This window comes from Alligator mississippiensis, chromosome 5 (genome assembly GCF_030867095.1).
Source record: "Alligator mississippiensis isolate rAllMis1 chromosome 5, rAllMis1, whole genome shotgun sequence".
NCBI classification, from domain to species: Eukaryota; Metazoa; Chordata; order Crocodylia; family Alligatoridae; genus Alligator; species Alligator mississippiensis.
This window is the reverse complement of record NC_081828.1, coordinates 211,115,027-211,134,905: the sequence shown is the minus strand read 5'-3', so window position 1 is coordinate 211,134,905 and position 19,879 is coordinate 211,115,027. Positions and strand designations below refer to the sequence as shown.

General features: G+C 45.3%; 1 protein-coding gene across 2 annotated transcripts in view; it reads left to right on the top strand.

Moving 5' to 3' along the window:
* The window catches only part of CRHR2 (corticotropin releasing hormone receptor 2), a 239,659-nt gene that overhangs the window by 137,104 nt on the left and 82,676 nt on the right, over positions 1-19,879 (top strand). For both annotated transcript variants that reach the window (XM_059729225.1, XM_014608972.3), the window contains one exon: positions 1,901-2,007. In XM_059729225.1, coding sequence (XP_059585208.1) covers positions 1,901-2,007 — 107 coding nt within the window. The remainder of the gene's footprint in view (positions 1-1,900; positions 2,008-19,879) is intronic.

The following is a 19,879-nucleotide window of genomic DNA, read 5'->3' as shown; positions in this document are numbered from 1 at the left end:
GGCTGAGGCAGTATGCAGTCCAGAGTCTCCATCTTCATCTCTTTATCTCTCCGTTTCTGCACAAGGATCTTGTTTCTGAGCAATCAGCCTAGTAACTTCAGGGTTGTTATCCATTTCAGCAAACAGACATTAGGCAGGGCTCATGACACAGTATTGCAAGACTTCCACATTAGCAGAGCTTTGCCCAGAAAAAGTTATATGTTTTTCAGTAATGTGGAAATATTGCCCAGCACAAATGGAGCTGCACCGGTTATTCCAGTAAGGTAAACTGGAAGAAACACTGGGGGTAGAGTTGTTTAAAACCCCTAGTTAGATCAGCATTGTATCTTTAGTTAGGTCCCACTTATCTTTCTGATATTTGGATTTGTCTTATGAGTACCGCCTGTCAGGCCAGGCCTTTCTTGGTCTGCCATCTGGTACCATGTAAACCAATATAGCCTGTTCCATGGTTGGGTTGTCGGTGACTCAGCCGGTGCCCCCACCTGGGTTAGCCTGGGTGAGGCGGGTGTGTGGACACCCAGCAGGACTAAAATGAAGACCTGTCAAAGGACAGATGAGCTCCCTGTGAGCCAATGGCCATCCATACCTGGAGAAGAGATAGGTGCCACCAGGTCACTTTGGCCGAAGAATCACCAATGATGCACAGCATTTAAGGTGCCCCAATGGTTGCAGCAGCCTCGAGACTGACGTGACTTGACTTATGAGTAGCAGAAACAATAGAGCCTGTTCCTTCCTTGGCACGAGCATGTGACATAAGAGTTGATTTTCTTTTTTCCATTTGATTTTATTGTCTTCACACCTGTAACCTTGTACGATTTGTGCAAAGTTAAGCTACCTATTATGGTAGCAGCAAGGGAGATGAAATACTTGATTGACAATCCTACTTTTTTGTGGAGGAGAGGAACCTTTTAGTCTTGTATTTCTAAAAAATCCCTAGAACTGGAGTGGCAATTATCAGCAGAGAGAATGAAATACTTGTGTTTCAAGGAATCGGGCACCATTCAAATAAAAAGGAGTATGTGTTTTGTTGGGGTTTTTTTTCCTGTTGGTTATCCGGTATAACGTGGTTCAGGGTGAAATGGTCTGACGTTTCTGTGCTTCCTCAAGGCTATTTGGAAATGGGCAGCTGCAAGTGAGACTCATTCTACAGGATTTTCCAATCCCCCTTTTAAATCCTCATATAATGTAGCTCTCTCCAAGGACAGCCTAGCGCACTTTGCACCGAAGACTTAAGTATGCTTTATCATGGGAGCGTTGCCAATAAAATGGTCTCTCTAGGGAAAAGCGAAAAGGTATCATCTTCAGAAAGAGCATGGATTTATTGAAAACATATTTTCAACTTAAATGAGATTTTTTTGTGTGCGTTTTCTTTTTTCTTTGTTTTTTTTTTAAAGGGAAACAAAAAGAACTGGCAGTTCGCAGTATGAGAAGAAAAGTGTTTTTGTTTTTGATATCATCATCTTGCGCTTTTCCTTCCTCCAAAAATGGACATTTTGTAAAGACACTTGGCTTTCCTGTCTCATTTCCTGTTGGTGTTGTCTTTTTTGAGTGCCCCATGTCTTCATTATTCTGATTACTTTTAAGATATAAACTCCTAAACTATACAATCCAGAGAGTAATGCGTTGCTACTGAAATCCCATGGGAAAATACTGATGCGGTCAGATCTTTAAGAAATTATGGAAATATTCCAAATGGCAACAGAGCCTTTTGTTAGGAGAACTGCCTTGTTATGTCTGGACAGTATGCTTGATTAATACATAAATAGCTGCAGTAGGGTTACTATAAAATCTTTTTAAAGTCAAGAAAAGCAATTACTGTTTCCTTAAACTGATTAAGTGTTCCTTAATGTCTGCGATCAGAGCGTCATGCTGATTTAATCATGTTATCTTTTACCTCCAGAGGAAGTATGCACTCCATTACAAGATTGCTCTCATCATAAACTACCTGGGACACTGTATATCTGTAGGAGCACTTATTGTTGCCTTCATGCTTTTCTTGTGCTTGAGGTGAGTAATCTTGTTTGAATTTTGTTCCTTTTCTTGAACACATGGCTTTAGATTTGGTAACTCATTCCATCCAATAACAGTCTAGGTTGTGCATGCCCTTGGGAAACGAATACGGGTGCAATTCTTCACGACATGTATGCAGCATCCATTGATCCGTACAGTTGATGTACACTAATGATGTGCATCTGCACTTGGGAAGAAAGAGCCTTATTTGTATTCCTAAGTGAAGTGGTGAGATATTGATATCTTAGATAGGCTGTGAATGTACAAAGTGCTCTATCAAAGGAAGGAGACTTTGATATAAGTCAAGTCACAAATATTTATATGAGATCTTGGCAATGCAGAGTATGTTCCACTGGCTGGTGACGCAAGGTCCATGGAAGTTGACAGGACTCTTCCATTAACTTGATCTTGTGCCTGGTACTAGATACCTGGAGACCTAAATGGTTGCAATTCTGTCTTTTTTTTTACAAAGAATAAGCCTTTATGGTAACAGGGGTGTAGGTTGTAGCCGTGTTGGTCTAAGGCCATAGGCAGACAAGGTTCTTTGCGTAAATCCGGTATCTTTTATTAGACTGTCTGCAGATGCTTTATCAGCCTGACAAAAGGTGATTGTGCCCAAAAGCTTGCTAAGAAGAACTTTTCCAATTATTTAAGTTAGTCTAATAAAAGATATCGGATTTACCCAAAGAACCTTGTCTGCCTATGGCCTTAGACCAACATGGCTACAGCCTACACCCCTGTTACCATAAAGGCTCATTCTTTGTAACAAAAAGACAGAATTGCAACCATTTAGGTCTCCAGGTATCTAGTACCAGGCACAAGATCAAGTTAATGGGAAGAGTCCTGTCAACTACTACGGACCTTGGATCACCAGTGGAACATACTCCGCATTGCCAAGATCTCATAAAAATATTTGTGACCTGACTCATTTGATAAGTACAGTTTTCCCCTCCTTTTGCACTGGTTCTCAGACGAAAAGTCCTTTCTCTGGGAGCCCTTCTTAGGCATACACAGGCAACTTAGAGAAAAGTTTCAGGAGCTTGCCAGAAGGAATTATCTTGATTCCTGATTGCATACTTTGTTCCTTTGGAAAAAATCTCTTACCAGCGGCATCTGGATTTAGTTGCTACTGAATCGATTTCCCAGTTTAGCCAGTTTCAGCCAGTTCTTTACATGAATGTGGGCATAGTCATCTGCATGTGAACAAGACTGACATGAATTCACTGGGCATGGTCCAGTAGCCAGTGAAGTCAACCAGGGTTTTTCCACTAGCTGACATGGGCTTTGGATCAGGCCTGTTGTTTCCGTCAGGGCAACTGTAGGTTTCATCCTTCCTCTGCCTTTGCCAAGATTGTGCTCAGAGACGTTTATAAGGCAGCCTAATCCTTCTCTCGCTGAAAATGTCAGGAGTTTGCCTAAATAAGGATTGAGCAGAAACTGAACTAGAGCTTTAGGATTTGGCAGCCAAGACCGTCAACACGAAGGATGAGACTCATAGACGCCGAATTCCAGATTGTCCTCCTTCCCGGTTCCCTGCCACCGATGAGGACAAGGAGGTTGACAGCCAGGCTGCCTGGATATCACTGCAGCAGTGATACTTGTAAGGAAGAGGTAGGCCTGCTGGAAGGCCACAGGGGGAAATAAATATTTCACCTAAGAGAGGTGGTGGCTAGTTTTACATTGCTAAATGCTTTCAACTGTTAGCTGCAGTTAGGTACGTTTTGTAGACGTGGCATGATGGGTGTTTAGGGTATTTCCGCGGTGATAGCATTTTTACTAGCGTAAATAAATGTAATTATAATTTAATTATAATTTAATTAATAAATCATTTTAATAGCATTTTTAGCACCATTATTTGTATTATCGTAGCACCTAGGAAACCTCCTCATAGACTTGGACCCCTTTATGCTGGGCTTCTTATCCAAAAGAGTTTACTATCTAGCAGAGCAGACGAGGGATAGATAAGGGACAGAAAGGAAAAGAAGGCAGTGAGACAAGGGTCAGTATGGAGGGCAGTGGTCTCTGTTGAATGACTTGATGTTTCTACGGTATTTGGTCCCGCTCTGAAAACCCTACATGGCCCTTGCACATAAAAGGGCAATGAATTTATCAACATGAGGCTTATCATCTGACCCCAGGGCCACTACGTGACAATCCAGGCTCAAGTAAAGGAAGGAAAAGCTTTGTTAACTTTCTCTTCTCCTCTCTGATACTGAATCTTCATCAACATCTAAGTAAATAAGGAAGCAGCAATCAGATATTTTTTTATAAATGTATCAGTTATCTACTTTTTAATACAGCTGTAACCTAGTTGCTTTTTCATAAATTAATTTTGTGCTATATAAATCTTGACTTCAAGCTTTGAGCGCTGCCGTCAGCTTCACAGAATTCAGCATTAAAAATGACTTCAGTATTTAAGGCATTCTTCATAGGTGCCTTGAATTAATATATTCTCTTGCATATTCAAATAAGCATCTGTTGCACCATGCAATATAAATAGAGTCACTTCAATGCCATACATGTCTAAGAACACTCTTAGCCAGCTCTTTAATGGTGTTAAATCAGCGTAGTCTTCTCTGATGTCTCCCAGGAGCTGCTCTCTTTCGTACTATCCAAATATCGACCCTTTCTCTGTAATCCAAATGCTGGATGTACAGTAGGGCCTGGTGTTTGATAGGCTCATCACACATCCTCCCTCAGAAGTAAATCAATTGGGACCAGAGAGGCCATTCATTAAACTGATTAAAATTCTGATTTTTAGTCTGGTTCTCAGGGGTTATTGAAGTGGTTTGAGAAATAAGGGAGTCCGTGGAATATTTGTCTATATGGAGGCAGGATCAAGCCAAACAAGCAGGAAAACCCATCTCTAGAAGAAACTGCCTCTGGTGCTGGCCATCTTCTCCCTCCCTCCCTTGCCATCTCTAAGCCTGGTTGGAGTCCACCATGTTCTCAGCTCTGCCGTTTTCTTATGTTCACACCCCTGCTCCGAAGCCACAAATCCTGCAGCGGAGAGGAGGCTCCCAGTGTTTTGGGGTTTGCTGTGAACTGTTTCATCACCTAGGCTTCGTAGCCCTTATCTTGTTTGAATTGTGTCTCTTCTGACAATAGGTGAGAACCTCAGGCCAAAAGCGGGTAGCATCTAAAAGTCAGTCCCACCTGATGGCCATTGAAGGGCCTGTGTCTACAGACTCTGAGTTCAGAGGAGTTATCCTCACATAAGGACCAGCTTGTCAGAGTGGTCAACACCTTGTCATAGAGATTAAACTACCCACTTATTCCTTAATGGAGACCTTCAAGGTGCAAGCTGAGTATGTAGCAGGAAAGCTTTAGCTGGTTTTTGGTTTGGCACAGAGGATTTCAATCCCTCAACAACACCTTTCCCAAGGACAAGTAGACATCTAGAAAAGATGTCTCCTCAGAGGCCAGCTTGCTGTGCACCATGAAGCTCATCTTCTTGTTGCACCCTTTGGAGCTGTACTTGTCTGCCACTGGCATGGTGTCTCTGCATTTTTATTCTGGCTGCATACATTTCTACCCAAAAGCATGTTTTCTGGTAGAAAAATAGCCTGGGAGCTGGACTATACTGATGTCGCAATTTATAGGTGAGCTCTCCTGCCAGGAGGCCCTTGAGGGTTGCTCCCTGGGCTACTGCTGCCCATAGGGGAGCCATTGATGGACAACCTGCCCTCTCCCTGCCCTGGGAAGGGGGTAGGCTGTCAAGTGGTACTTGACAGCTGGTGAAAAGCCATGGGACGGTTCGGGCCCGCAGGAGAACACCTCCCCATCTGGCCAGCCAGCTGATTACCAGGAGGGGGGCACTCTTCCATGCAAGACCCTCCCAGTTTTCCCCTGGAAAGGAATGGATACACTCCTTGCACTCCTTCAGGCTGACCAGAAGAGTGCAGGAAAAGGGGGGCAGACAAGAGCCTTTGGGTAGATGCGATATCTTTTATTAGACCAATAAATAGTTGGGGAAAAATGGTGTTTTGCAAGCTTTCAGGCACAAACACCCTTCTTCAGTCATAGGAAGAGTCTGTCCTTAGACCAATGCAGCTACAACCAGCAACCCTAAAGCATGGAAAAGGGGGGGCACTCCAGTGTTATATAAGGGCTTGAGGAGCCCAGTGGCAGGGGCACAGCAGCCAGAATCACTCTGAAGCTAACCCTGAGCAGTGGAGGCATTTTAAATCAGCAGCAAGGCTCCTGTGTGTTGCCTTCACACAGCCTCCTGCCTCACCCTGCACTGCTCTGGCTCAGCTGAGCGGCCAGGGGAAGCCGGAGGGGCTGGATGCTGGGCAAGCAAAGACTTTTTCCAAGCCTGCTCCTGGCTCCTCCAGCTTTTAAGTTGCCACCCCCATCATCCAGCTGAGTGGCAAGGTGGCAGGGACCGGGAGCCTGGCTGGGGAAATCCTCCATATGTTCCCAGCCCTTCTGGCTTCTCCTTGTCCCCTTTGCTGCTCAACGGGGTGGTGAAAATGGCAATTTAAGTCAGAGGGGATGAGGACAGGGCTCAGGGAAAGCCTCTCCAACCCGGCTCCCAGGTCCCAGCTCTCAGCTCCCGCTGGTTTTCAAATCACTGCACTGCCCAGCTGAGGGGCAGGGCAGTCAGGGGAAGCGAGAGAAAGCTGGTAAAACCCCTACCTCTTCTCGAGACCAGAAACTTCCTGATTTGGGGAAGAGGCAGAGAGCGGTGGCTTCTTCTCCCCTCACCTCCCAGTCTAGGGAAGGGCACAAGCCCTCAGCACATTCTCATGACTGGAGTGACCCTGGTTTGGAGAAGGCATGGGACTCTTCCTGGTCCCTGGGAGAAGTTAATCTGGGGGAAAGCGTGCAGATGTTCAGTCTCCTGGGAGAAACTTTCCCAGGAGTGATTTAACCCTGCTTGTTGCTTGGTTATTTTTCTCCCAGAATGGCCATTTTTGCTCCAGGAGAAAAACCCTGAACATCTGTGCCTGGGAGCACAGCACGTTGACCCTGGCTGGCAGGGGCCTGGGGAGTCAGTCTGCCAGCCTGGGGCAGCTCCGACCCAGCTCAGTGTGCTGCAGAGGGGCTGGCTGGGGCACGAGGGTGCTCCAGCATGGAGCTAGCCAGCAGGCAGCCCTCAGCACTGAAACACCTTCGTGCTCCAGCCTCCTGAGACAGCATCTATATTTGCATTGAGGCTCACTAAATAACATTGCCATAGGATAGTACTTGTGTTGGGCCGTACTATCTTACGGCGGCGTTTATTAGTTTAGTGTGGCCTAATAGCGCTGCACATGTAGACACTGACACTTCAGCGCGGAGCTAATTAGTCTAATCCGCTGTAAATGTCTTGTGTAGACATCCCCACTTGCAATCAAATTCAGAAGCCATTAAAGCAGGATTTTTCCATCAGAGGAATCCTTTTACAGGATACTCTGTAGAAAAAGAGGATCATCAGGGAGAAAAAGCGGTGGGAGGAAAGGAACTGTAATTAGCCTGCATTGATCCATTTCCTGTTGATAAAAAGGCAACATTTTAAATTGGTTCACTTTAAATCCCCTCAATAATATGCAATTAATACCACCCTGTATGACGGTATTTGGTTTAGTGCATGCAGCTCATAACACATTGGGGCTGTCACAGCTTGGGGTTAGGAAGCTGTAAAGGGCAGTTTCTGGCATTAATGTAACCCTTGCTAGTGATGAGCTATTGATGAGCTATTTTAGTAGTGCAACAGGTACTGAAATAAAAGCACTGACTTCAGAAGCACGGGGACCAAAGTTCACCTAGCTTCTGTTTCAGGGAAGACCTGCAGAAATTCAAAACCCAAATCTGGATGATAAAACTCTGCAAATGGCAGAAAAGGCTGCATCTCACGGGGGAAATATGAATACATGAGCTGATACGAAAATTTTACATGAAGGTGAAGCGGGCCTTAAGGCGGACTGTGCTGTGTAAAGGCAGTCTTGCAGAATTATCATGAGCGTTTACCAGCCCGGCTAAAACATCTGCTTGGCTCCCCTTAATATTACAGTGATGATAGAAAACTGAAGGATTTTTGCCCGCCTGGCTCCAACAACAAAAAAAAAGAAAAAAAATACTGCCGGTTGCTGTTTTTAATCAGCATAATACAAATGAATCACTGCCCCCTAGGTCTTTTTTTCCGATTTATTTTAATATTTCATCTCTCTCTCTCTCTCTCTCTCTTTCTCTCTAGAAGATTACAAGATATTTTCCAAGTAAAAAAATATATTCACTGCTTTTCAGCCATTTCTAAGTGCCTGTAGTCATGTCAGCTGCAAGATGCAAAGCCTCAGCCACTGAGACCTAATCAAGATTTCCCTTTAGCTCCAGCGATAAGCTCCTGTGTTTTGGAGGCAGAGGGCCCTGGTCCCTATGTCCCATGCTACGGAGTTCCTTTATCTGCTTTTTGATCTTCAAGTGGCCGTGAAATTGGTGACAGCGGCAGTCCTCCTTGGGGAAGAGGAAAGAAGAGGATTAAATGTCTATAGAAACAAGTGGAGGGAAAGGCTAGCACCCAGCAGAGATGGCTTAATACCACGGGGCATTTGAATATGGTGATAGCAAGTGTTGCCTGCTGAGAATCTGCCAAATGGGCAGAGACACAGCATGGTCATTAGCAACTGGGGCTTGCAAGTCCTCTGGGTCTGATGTGATCAGAGCAGTATAGGCTTAACTCCTGTATGTATAAGTAGCTTGAATATTCCTTTGTGCTCTGTAGCGTGTAAAAGGGCAAGCCCCTGTGATAGATCCAGTGCAGTGAGTGGGTGAATGATTTCACCGTCTTTCCAGCCTTGTTGAATTCACTTCTGCGTGTCAGTTATGACAGCAGGGCACAAAGAGCAGAGAAGCTTTTGTCTGAAAAATTAACCAAGGAGCATATTGGAGGTTTCATGGCAAAAGCTTACCGATACCAAGATGTGTGTTAATAAGATGGTCAAGGACATGTGGGGCTGAGCAGTTAGACTGCAGGGTTAGGATGCAGAGTTTGGTACTGACTGGGTGCCTCTACATGGTATAACTACTGCTTAGCAGTTCATTGCTATTATGCACAAGTGTTGCATGACACTAACCGTGACACGACGCTACTGAGCATTGCCATTGGGAAAAAAATGTGCAGGGACAGTACTGCGCAGTAACACCGGCTACTGCGCCGTCATTTAGTACTTGCTTATGCAAGTAGTAAATGACTCTGCAGTAACAACTACACAGTCCGTCACTCATGTAGATGTGGCCAATATGAAGCCTGAATATATAGGTTATGCCCTGATGTGAGACAGAAGGAAAGATTAATAGGAAAGATTAATAACGTAAAGAAACACATGCATAGTGAGGTATTAGGGAGGAGATGCATTGACCACTGTTGTTTGGGAACAAAAGATAGCATTTCTGTAAAGCGGCGGGTGATTTGAGAGGTAAGGTAGTACTCTTCGGGGACTCAGGGAACCTGATTCTGCGACTGACTCAGTGTGCAACCCCGGGAAATCACTTTGGCACTCTCTGCTTATGGTTTAAACTGGACGCTCTTCAGGTTGGAGCTGTCCCTTCGGGGTTTGGGCAGCACCTGACACAGCAGGCTTCCGAGCCCATTTGTGAACTTCGGGTCCTAAATAATACAAGTCTTTAATAGTAGCATGCCAAGGCTGTATTCAGGGACCAAAAGTCCTCTTAAGTCATGTCTTAAAATAATGATATTTTGCAGAATTTTCCCATTTCAGAGTCACTGGTTTTTGCAACCCTAGGAATACTAGTGTAGACCTGAAAGCCTGCATTTCTGGAATCAGACTGAACTGGAATCAGTTCTGGACAGGGTTGGATGACATGCCAATTAAAATGCTGATGGGCCCTGTATATGCAGTCCTCCTTCCTCTGTGACTGATGCCATTGGAATTAAGCTGGGAACAGCTGGGGCTTTTTTTTTTTAATATTTCTCTATTGTAAGCAAAGTTACAGTTCAGCTTTTTTTCCATCAGCTGATAATGACGATGAGCACCAGCAAGCACAGTACACTTAACCAGCTGTCTGTCCTTGTTTAAGGAAAGAGTGGTCAGATAAAATCAGTCATATTTTTTTTTTCTCCGAGATGCTGCATACAGTTTAAATTGATTTTGGTGGTAAGTATAAATGTTCAACATGTTCTTTCTCTCTCATGAGTGCACACACACACACACGCATGCGCGCACACTCCTCTACTTCATCTAATCTCAGGGTCTTATCCTGCTGCCAACGACTATAAAAGCTCAGCATCTTCCATGTAGTCAGTAGCAATAGCAAGCTCCTTAGCAAACTTTCCCTTTTAACTTTTGCAAAATGCTAGTTGGGTATTAATTGCTCTTGTGTTTGTGTGGCAAGTTTTTATTTTGCTTGTGTTGCTTATTTTAATTGGGGGGGTGAATGTTTGAGTAGGGGGCATCAACACGGAAATTGTCTCATATGGATTTCTTCTTTGGTGGCTTTAAATAGCAGTTAATTTTTAGTAGAGTACATGTGTTCAGATTGCTTTGTGTGGTCTTGTGTTATATACATATATATTGAGAGAGATAATATAATTAGTGATGAACTTACCAAGAGCAAAATCAAATCTCTGCAATCACGGGTTGACTATTAAATTAACTGCCTCTCAGCTCGGTTTCTGCATGATCCAATAAGAGAATAATGGAGTTCGACTGGGCTATGCACTCAGATGCTGCATACAAAGTGAGTGACAGGACAAAACCAGCCTCTGTATTAGGGCACATGAGGGCGGAGGAGGTATGCTAGGGTAAGTGTATTAGGATAGGTCTACAGCCTGGCTGGTCCAGGTTGCTAAATCACTATTCTTGAAAGCTTGCGGAGATGCTTACTCTCTGGACTACAGCATGCACCAGCATGTGCTTTCAGATCAGACTGTTGTAGGATTTTAGTCACTCTGCCTACATAGTCTCAACTCTTTGCCCGGGGAACACAGACAGATGTGGGCTGAGGAGCATAAAGGGAGGTGGATGTCTTGTCCTCTGACCCAGAATCGGTTTTGTTTGAAGGTCATGGTCCTGATTCAGGAGAGTATGTAGGCAAGTGGTTGATTCCCTTGTGATCGGCAATTGAGCCTGCTGAAATACTTTGCTGAACAGGATCCTTTGTTCCCAGTCCGCTCGCTCCGTTGCTTGAAGCCTGCCTATATCTTTTGGGGAATTTTCCACTGTGACGATCTGTCTGGGAATCAATCAATAGTATTTGGACTGTTGTATGAAAGGATGGGCATAATTCGAAGTCTGTGCAACCCTTCAGTTCTTAGAGAAACAAAACCCTTATGGTCTTGCCAGCACCAATTACTTCTTCTCCTGCTGAATTCCTTTCTATTCACTCGCCCTCACTAACCAGCACCCTGTGTGGCTGGCATCTCTTATGCTGCTGGCATTGCTTGTGCCACTAATAATGCCCCAGCAGCTTTTCTGGGTCTCTGTGCCCCTTGTCCCACTTCCCAAACCTGTTCTTACCATGCACTTCAACTTTCCCAATCTGCCAGCCAGCTGTTCTCGCTCCCTCCCCACTGATCCTCCTATGTTAGCCGGTACCATCCACCCATCCTTCCTATAAAATCAAATCGAGAATGGAAAGTTTCATCTGGATAAATGCAAGCACAACAGTTACAAAGTTTCCAATGGACACACAGGGAATTAGACTCAAAGGCCAGCTTTGCCGGGGAATTCAGTAAACCCGAGGATGCCATACCCTGAAGCAGCCTGACCGCACCTGTGTTACCTGGGTCATGAAACCCCAAATCTCCCCCTTTTAAAATCCCACTTGCATTTTTCCTTCCCCCCCCCCCTTTGATCATTTTTCCTTTCAGTGAATATTCCAGCTATTCTGTAGAGGGTTTTTTCATTTTTTTTTTCTCCGCTGGATTGGGTGAACGTATCATGGTCTGAAGATTTTGCATTGTCTGCCCGTTCCTTCTTGCCACCAGCAAATGATAGTTACACTGGTATGAACATGGTGTCTGTCTATCCACCCCCTCAACATTTTACATTCTGGATCTTAACACTGCAGCTGAAAAACAGCGCAAAAGCCATGCGTTTTGCAATTAAAAACCAGTACGAATGCAGAAGAGAGAAACTTTGGAAAATGCAGCCTATCTAACAAGATAGATGCAGAAGAAATACACTTTGCTGGTCTAACTGCCTGCAATTTTCTGGTATATTCTCCAGGAGACATCACACCGGTTTAAAATCCCTCCATCTTTGCATCTTGCAACTGAACATGAGCCATGTCTATTGTGAGGGTGTATTTACACCGCAAACATTGCTTTAGCTGGCTCCCTCTCGCACTTCCCCATTAAGCTTTAACCTCAGTAATCAGCCCATCATTATCCGTCCATCCAGCACTCTTCCCACTTGGCTGCCCTACCCTTACATGTGGGAATATTTCAAGTCCCCTGCACAATTGCCACCAATCAGATCATTTTCCTTTCCAGCCACCCAAATACTTTTCCCATCTGTGAGCTATTAGTGGCACCAGACTGCACACGCCGATCAGAACGTGTGTACTCGGGGGGGAAACACCAGCCTTCTCCAGGATGCTGAAACACAAGCAAAAGAAAACAGCAGATCATAGCAGGTGCCTAAGTATCATAGGCAGCCTTCCCAGTCTGTGCCATTTATGGCTTGCCCATTAGCTCTGCATAGCCTAGAAGAGGCAGGAGGGAGCAGATTTTTCATTGGCAAAATGGCTTTTTAAATATTATCGACGATCTGCACTAACAACCTGGAACACTCACGCAGTGGGAAAGACTCCAGCCAAGCTCTGAGATGTCTCCTGCCAACATTTTTCATGGCAGACTTTTCCCTCGAAGCCTTAATTGGACATCATTATTAATGGAATACTACACAAATTAATAAGAGGCCTTCAAAGCACCTTCCATAAAGTCATTGTTTTCAATTAATTCCATGCAGATGATTCTACTAATTCAACTAGCTTGCAACAGCGCTGGCATAGTATTATGATTGCTACTTTTAATTATTTGTGTCGTCATTGAATCAGGCACATCAGAAAATAACGGCTTCCTAAGCTGTATATGAAAAATGCAAGCATGTGGAGACAATCATGGGAGAAGCCACGACTGAATGAAAAGGCTACACATGCTACTCGGTGCATTCTTCTTCAAAGCCTGATCTTCAGCCATTGAACTCAGCAAAAGTAGGATAAAGGCTTCCTACTCTAATATTCTGTCATTTCTTCCTCCCCTGGAAACTGCGAGGCGTCCCAAGACAGAAGAATGGGCAAGCATCCATGGTACGTCTAAGAGCTGCCATGGCATGTGGGTGGGCGTGCTCAAAAGCACCGCTCTAACCATGTGCCTTGAGGAGCTGGTTGCGTCTTGCACCAGGCAGTCAGGTTTAATCTATTGACCTGCCTTACACATGAAGTGGAATCACTTCGAGTCTATTATGCCTGTACTTTATTTGCAGCTACCATGTTGCAAGCACCAACATTGAGATGCTGGTCAAAGTACTTGGCACCCAGAAGAGTGCAGGATGGTATAATGAAGAGTTAAAGGAAGGGGCATGGGTGACTGGTACCACCTTAGTTGAAGGGGCCCGTGCCCAATCTCATCGACTGGGGTGGGCGATCCCCCCACAGCCAATCTCGGTGACTGGTGGGGAGAGGTGGTCCCCCATGACCGATCCCACTCCTGGCTGGTGCTCACAGGGGGGGCCTACCCCTCGCCCATTGCCTAAGTGGTAGGCGCGACCTGTCAGGGGGTGCACCAGTGCTCTCAGGGGGTGCATGTGCACCCCCTACGCATCACCACTGGGAAGGGGCAAGCATAATATGTAGACAAGTATGTGGAACTGAAATGAAAGGCAATTTGTCTGTTGAAGGGTGTGATGGAAGTAGTGTGTGATTGCTGGGACTAACAGGAGATGGACCTGTTTGATGATCTCTTTGCTTCTGTGTTAAATCTCCTGTATCAGGGCTTAAATCTAAACCCTGATAATACCTAATGTAGGGAAACAAGTTATAGCTCATCTCAATTTGGCATTTTCTTATCCTTTGCTCTGAGGCAGGCAATGCTGCCCGCTGTCAGACACAAGATGCTGAGCTAGAGGGCCTGTGGGTCTGACCCAGGGTGAGGTAGTATGTTTGCCGGCCTTCACCTGACTCTCTGACTGTAGGTTATATCCATATTTGTCTGCTTTGTCTGGCTTGTCTGCTTACTCCCTGATAGAGCAGAGTAGAATTTTATACCTTCATGGATACCTACAGTGTAGTCCTATCTGAACACAGAAGTCCACCCACTCACAGCTCCAAGATCTCCTGGGAGCACAGTCCTTCATTTTTTATCTGTTTCTACCCCACCTTGGCCCTGACTGTGTCTTTGGGCACTTCTATAAATAGGATGCCCAAGGAGTCAAACTCACTATTTTTTTCAGAGTTTCATGAGGGGAAAAGAACTTACAATTTTCCTGGCCTTTGATTTATTAATGTGATCCCTTTCTCTAGGGATACACAGGCTGGGCAAGTAAGGGGAGAGTTAGGCCCATTCTCTCTGAGTGCTTGTACACACCACGGGTTTTAATCCTCATTAAATTAAATACATTTTTAAAAGTTAAACTTGTTTATTTTAGAGTATCGCATCTGTGTTTACATGCACTAGTTTTCAAATGAATTAAGTCTTGGAGCGTTGCATCTGTGTTTACATGCACTAGGTTTTTGAACAAATTAAGCCAGATCCCCGGCTGGCGCTGCAGGAGAGCAGGATGGTTTAGCACTGCCTCCCCAGCCCAGGGCCCCCTCACCTACCCCATGCCTGTCCTCTGCCACATAGCTTTGAAAGCAGGAAGCCAGCAGACCACACAAGAAAAAAAAAGTGGAAACAATTTGAAAGCAAAAGCAATTCGAGGGGGTGAACTACAAAAAAGTTGCAGCGCCATCTCATGGACAAAGAGGCTCCTTATATGTCTTTGAGTGCCTTTGTTGTTTGCACATGATTAATCCATGGACATGGTGCTTTAATTCCTGGTGAGCCAAACTGTGTCTGAGGAGTTTTAGTTTAATGCATAAGAAAGACTTTTAAAGCATCGGGAAATCTTGCTTGTGCAAACAGACAAGCAGTTGCAGCATATGGAAGGGCAAAAATTGTGATGTGTATATGAACCCTCTTGTTCCAGATTAAAATATAACATAGAAAGAGCAGGAATCCCAAAGAGGCCTTCATAGACCTGTTAACTTGATCTCTGCAGAAGATATCTCCCCCTATTCAGAGAGCCGTTGCAAGACCTAGGCATTGCCTGAGTAAAGTTGAGGTTTTATACAGATGGCATGTAAATATAGTATTATTGGAAACCAGAAGTAGGCACATGACACATTGCTCTGATCAGGTATAGAAATACCCTGAGGAAGATTTAGGGGGTTAAACCACACTATTATATGTGCCATGTGTCCACAGCTTATTGTGGGGTAGCCATTTCCTCCAGGCAGACCGACTATGGGTTCCTTTTCCTGCTACCTAGTGGTGATGTGTTATAATAGCTACCTACTGTGTGCAGCTACCCTGGGTATATCTTTGGGCCCTAGGACTTAGAAGCACATCTCTGAGTCATGGTCCCTCCTGGATTCCCGGGCGTTGGTAATTGCTCCTGTATTCCACATCTCCTCCCCTTGCTAGCTAGTGAGTGGTAGGGGGAAGAGAAGAAAGTCAAGACAATGAACCTCCCTACCAGCCTGCCCCTCAAAAGGAGTATATGGGCCATTTCTGCCAGAGTGACCCGCCATCTGCACAGACTGACGTGCAGTTTTAGAGAAGTTCTTCATTCTTTGTAATCAAAGGAGCACAGCTTTGCTCCTATGAGCATCAGTTGTAAATAAAGCGTGATGTCTAGACTTTGTAGTTTGATAAGGTTTGGGGACCATTGCGAAGCATAAAATCAACAGCTTGAGTGGCTCAGCATACTAAACACGTGTGTCTCTCCAGGGCCTGTTGCTGTTATTGAATAAGGCTTAGACAAGTGACATGTTAACCCCAGTGCAAAAATGGAGTGGGTACAATGTGCAGTCTTACACTAGTATAATGTAATAGCCTCTGGGCTAGCGTTACCCCAGGAGGAAGCAGCAGTGCAGATACACCAGTTTGACTGACACAGGTCAAGTGTTGAGAATCTTCACTTATCTTGGGGCAGCTATTTGCTCAGTGCAAATAGACTATTTATTACCTGCCACCTAGTAGTGAGGCTTTGTAGTAGCACCTACTGTGGGCAGCTACCCTAAAATACTACACATCTGCCCCACCAAATCCCAGTGGAATTTACACTGATATAAAACAGCTGTGAGTTAAACTGATACTAAATGGGCACTTATACACATGATGAACCTATGCTCCAACGTGTGCTAATTTGCACGGATCGGTGCATTCGATTAATCGAGTCTGCTGCAAGTCTGCTGGAGCTTGCCAATTAGCGTGCTACAGCAGCCTACACATCACATGTATATAGTATCCCTGTGTTTCAAAATGGCGGGGGTGCTTTAACTAAAGCTTGTTGAACAGACTCGTTTTGAACAAACACCCTTTTGAAGTGTGCGACGCTGTATACACATGACACTGAGGTTGCTTTAATTAGAGCCACTCTAATTAAAGTGCCCCCCCTCCACTCCAGAACATGTGTATAGATGCTCACTGTCTTGCACCCAGCATTAAGAACACTGTTGCTAGATCACTGGTTCTCCAAATTTGCACACTCGTGGCACCCCTTGTTAGACTCATGGCACCCCTCAGAAAATGCCAGCTCTTAGTTTGCACTTGGCTTTTGGCTACAGAAAAATAATAGAGCAATTATTCTGTTGCAAAAAGCTCAGAAAGACCACAGCAGGTCAGAATGTTTTTAATACCATGGGGGACATCTACACATGTGTTTTACTGCACAGCTGACTAATTAGCTCCTTGGTAAAGCATCACCATCTACATGTGCACCTGTATTAGGGTGCAGTAAATTAATTAACTGCGCTGTAGAATAGTACTGTCTGGGACAAGCACTGTCCTACAGCGGAGTAGTTATGTGCACCAAAATGCACATGTAGACAGTGACTGGGACTGGCTGGGGCACGAGGGTGCTACAGCGTAGGGGTTGCTTGCCAGCTAGCCCCATACTAGCACCCTCATGGCCCAGCCAGCCCCTCCACAGGACATTGAGCCAGGTCAGAGCAACCCTGGGCTGGCAGGATGAACCCCCTGGAGTCCCCTGCCAGCACAGGGCTGCTCCACTCCAGCCCGATGTTGTGTGTTGTGTATAAGTGCAGTGAAGGGGCAGCAGCCTCTACAGAGAAACCTTGGGGCTGGGAGAGAGCCGAGTGTGATGTGAAGGCCTCATAACAATGACCGATTCCTCCATCCCTCTAAGGTGTGCACAGTACGAGGGGCTGGCACCACAGACCCCATCCCCAGTATGATGTGATGGGAACTCTGCTCCGGGACCCTCTGCAGCTTTTCTATCACTTCCCAAGGGGGGTGTGGAGAGGAAAAGCGGACTTTCATGGGGGAGGGACTATTGCACACCCTGTGTATATGGTGCCTTTCTGAAACATCTGACACTGCAGGCAGGTTTCTGGAGAAGATGGGGCCTGGGTCCAAGCCAGTCTGGCATTTCCAACTGACTGGGGCCCAAGAGATCTGGATTTAGCGCCTTGCTCTGGCATAAACTCCTTGCATTACTTGGGGCAGGTCATTTAACCACACGGTGTCCCGGTTCCCATCTCCCCATGGGTGCAGGAGCCTTTGTCAGACTCATTTGTGTGGAACTATATGCTTTTCAGGGCGGGGACCTTGCCATGCATGCCTGTGTACAGCACCCAGCACAATGAGCAGCACACCTGGGACCTCATAAATGCTACGGCACTCCCAATACTTCATGTATTCAGCTGCAGCTGTGGCAAATGAGAGCCCATCACACGTGTCTGGGAACAGAACTTCTCCCATATGACTTCTCTGCGCGGCATCTCTGTTGTTTTGCTCTGTGTTCTCCATACAATATGCTAACCCCCCTGTATTTAATGTTAATTAAATACTGCTGTTTACCATTTGCTTTCTGCCCCTGGCGGTGCATACTGCCTTGTGTTTCTACTCCCGTGCCTTTCACTTTAGCAGCATTCACATGTTCTTTTTTTTGTAATTCAGCTACTCCAGAACCTCTGCGGACACCAACAAACTCCACGTCTCCACTAAAGCAATTTTGCTAATGACTTTGCAATACAAATATTCAGGGCTCCAGGGCACGGTGCTCACAAATACATTGAAAAAGTCCACTGTGCTTTTAAAATACATATTTTTCACTTGCCTTCCGTAAGGATGCTAAACATTGTTTATTCCAGCAAAATGGGCCTAGACAAGGAAAGGGCCTAAAAAAGCCTACCACAAAGTACATTCTCAGTTGGGTTCAGACACAGCTTTTACAAACCCTTATGCGCATAGGCTGGAGAACGGGGTGGGCCACCATGGCCCGACCAACTTTTAGCACGTTAATTTATATAACCCACAAATGCACAATTGTCATTCCAGTTAAAACTGTATAGCTGGGTGTTTTTAACTGCATAGCTAGCTAAATTAACATGCTAAAAGTTGGTCGGGCCATGGCCCGGGTGGCCCACCCCGTTCCGCGGCCTGCGCTTGTGCGTATAACCTGTCAGCATGAGAGCACTGAGTGCTTTAAGCTCATGAATCCTTGATGCTAATAGTGTTGAGTGAACAGCTGCAGAATTGGGGTTGCGAGCAGCCCCTATTTATTCAGCCCTTTTGAAAATCAAGTCATTTGCCAGCATTTTCCAGTGTAATGGCTTCACCCTGACTAACGTGGCCTAACCAGAGTGGTTGAATGTCTCCAGCTCCCACTGGCTTTAGTGGGAATGGTGTTCAGCCCTTTATGAAAATCAGGCCGCTTCTGCTCAGGTGTTTCAATAGAAGTTTTAAGTGCCTCTCTTCAAGCACCACCATCTATTGGTCTTGGCTTTGAGTTTGTTTCTTGCCAAATAGCTTTTTAAGTGTCTCTTCCCCCACCACCCTTTTTGTTGAGTGAGAAAAGACGTCACTGGTAAAGATGGCTTTTTTCTTCTACCCCTCACCAGAATACAGAAAGGTCGTGCCTCCCCTCCAAAGGGTTTTCAGCGCGTTTGGGGCTGGCTCTTTTGTTCTATCAGTAAGGGGTTTCTTGTAACCATTTTGAACATCCTGCTGTTTAGATAAGAAGCAGGCATTTCAAACAGAAGCTTGTTAAAAACTTATAACTGCTCCTTTACCATGCGTTCTGTCGTGCACAGGATCAAAGCCCATGGAGCCTTGTCACAGATTTCAGTGAGTTTTGCATCTGGCCCTTTACTTATAAAAGACAGTGACTTTCTTCTTTCCCATTTGTTTCTATTCTGTTCCACATGTAGGTAGCAGGTAGCGCCAGGATATCATTTTATTCGTATACTCTTAATGGTGGCTGCAAACGTGCAGATTTCTCAACCGCTGAACTTCATTTACATCTACAGAAGAGCCAGCATTTGTTAAGCCTAGAGTAAAGGACTTGCAATTTAAGCAGTGCCAAGTCTTTCTATAGGGACCTTTTCCCACGCGGTGCATGAGCTGGTAAGTCTCGAAACGCGCTGCTGCTTCTTGTGTCTTTTCAAGACCAAAGGTTGAGACTCGGTTCTTTATCATGTTCAGCGTGGATTAACTCTGCTGCCACAGAAGCGGATTTTGACTTGGGGGATCAATAATAAAATGATCTTGAAAGCACCTATTCAGCTGCCACCAGACTCGGGGATGCCGTACCTCTATTGACAGCTCTTTGTGGGATTCTTTCACTTCCCCAGACACCTAAAGTTGTGCCCAAAGTATCTCAAGTCTTGACAGAGCAGAGGAGATCAGCACTTT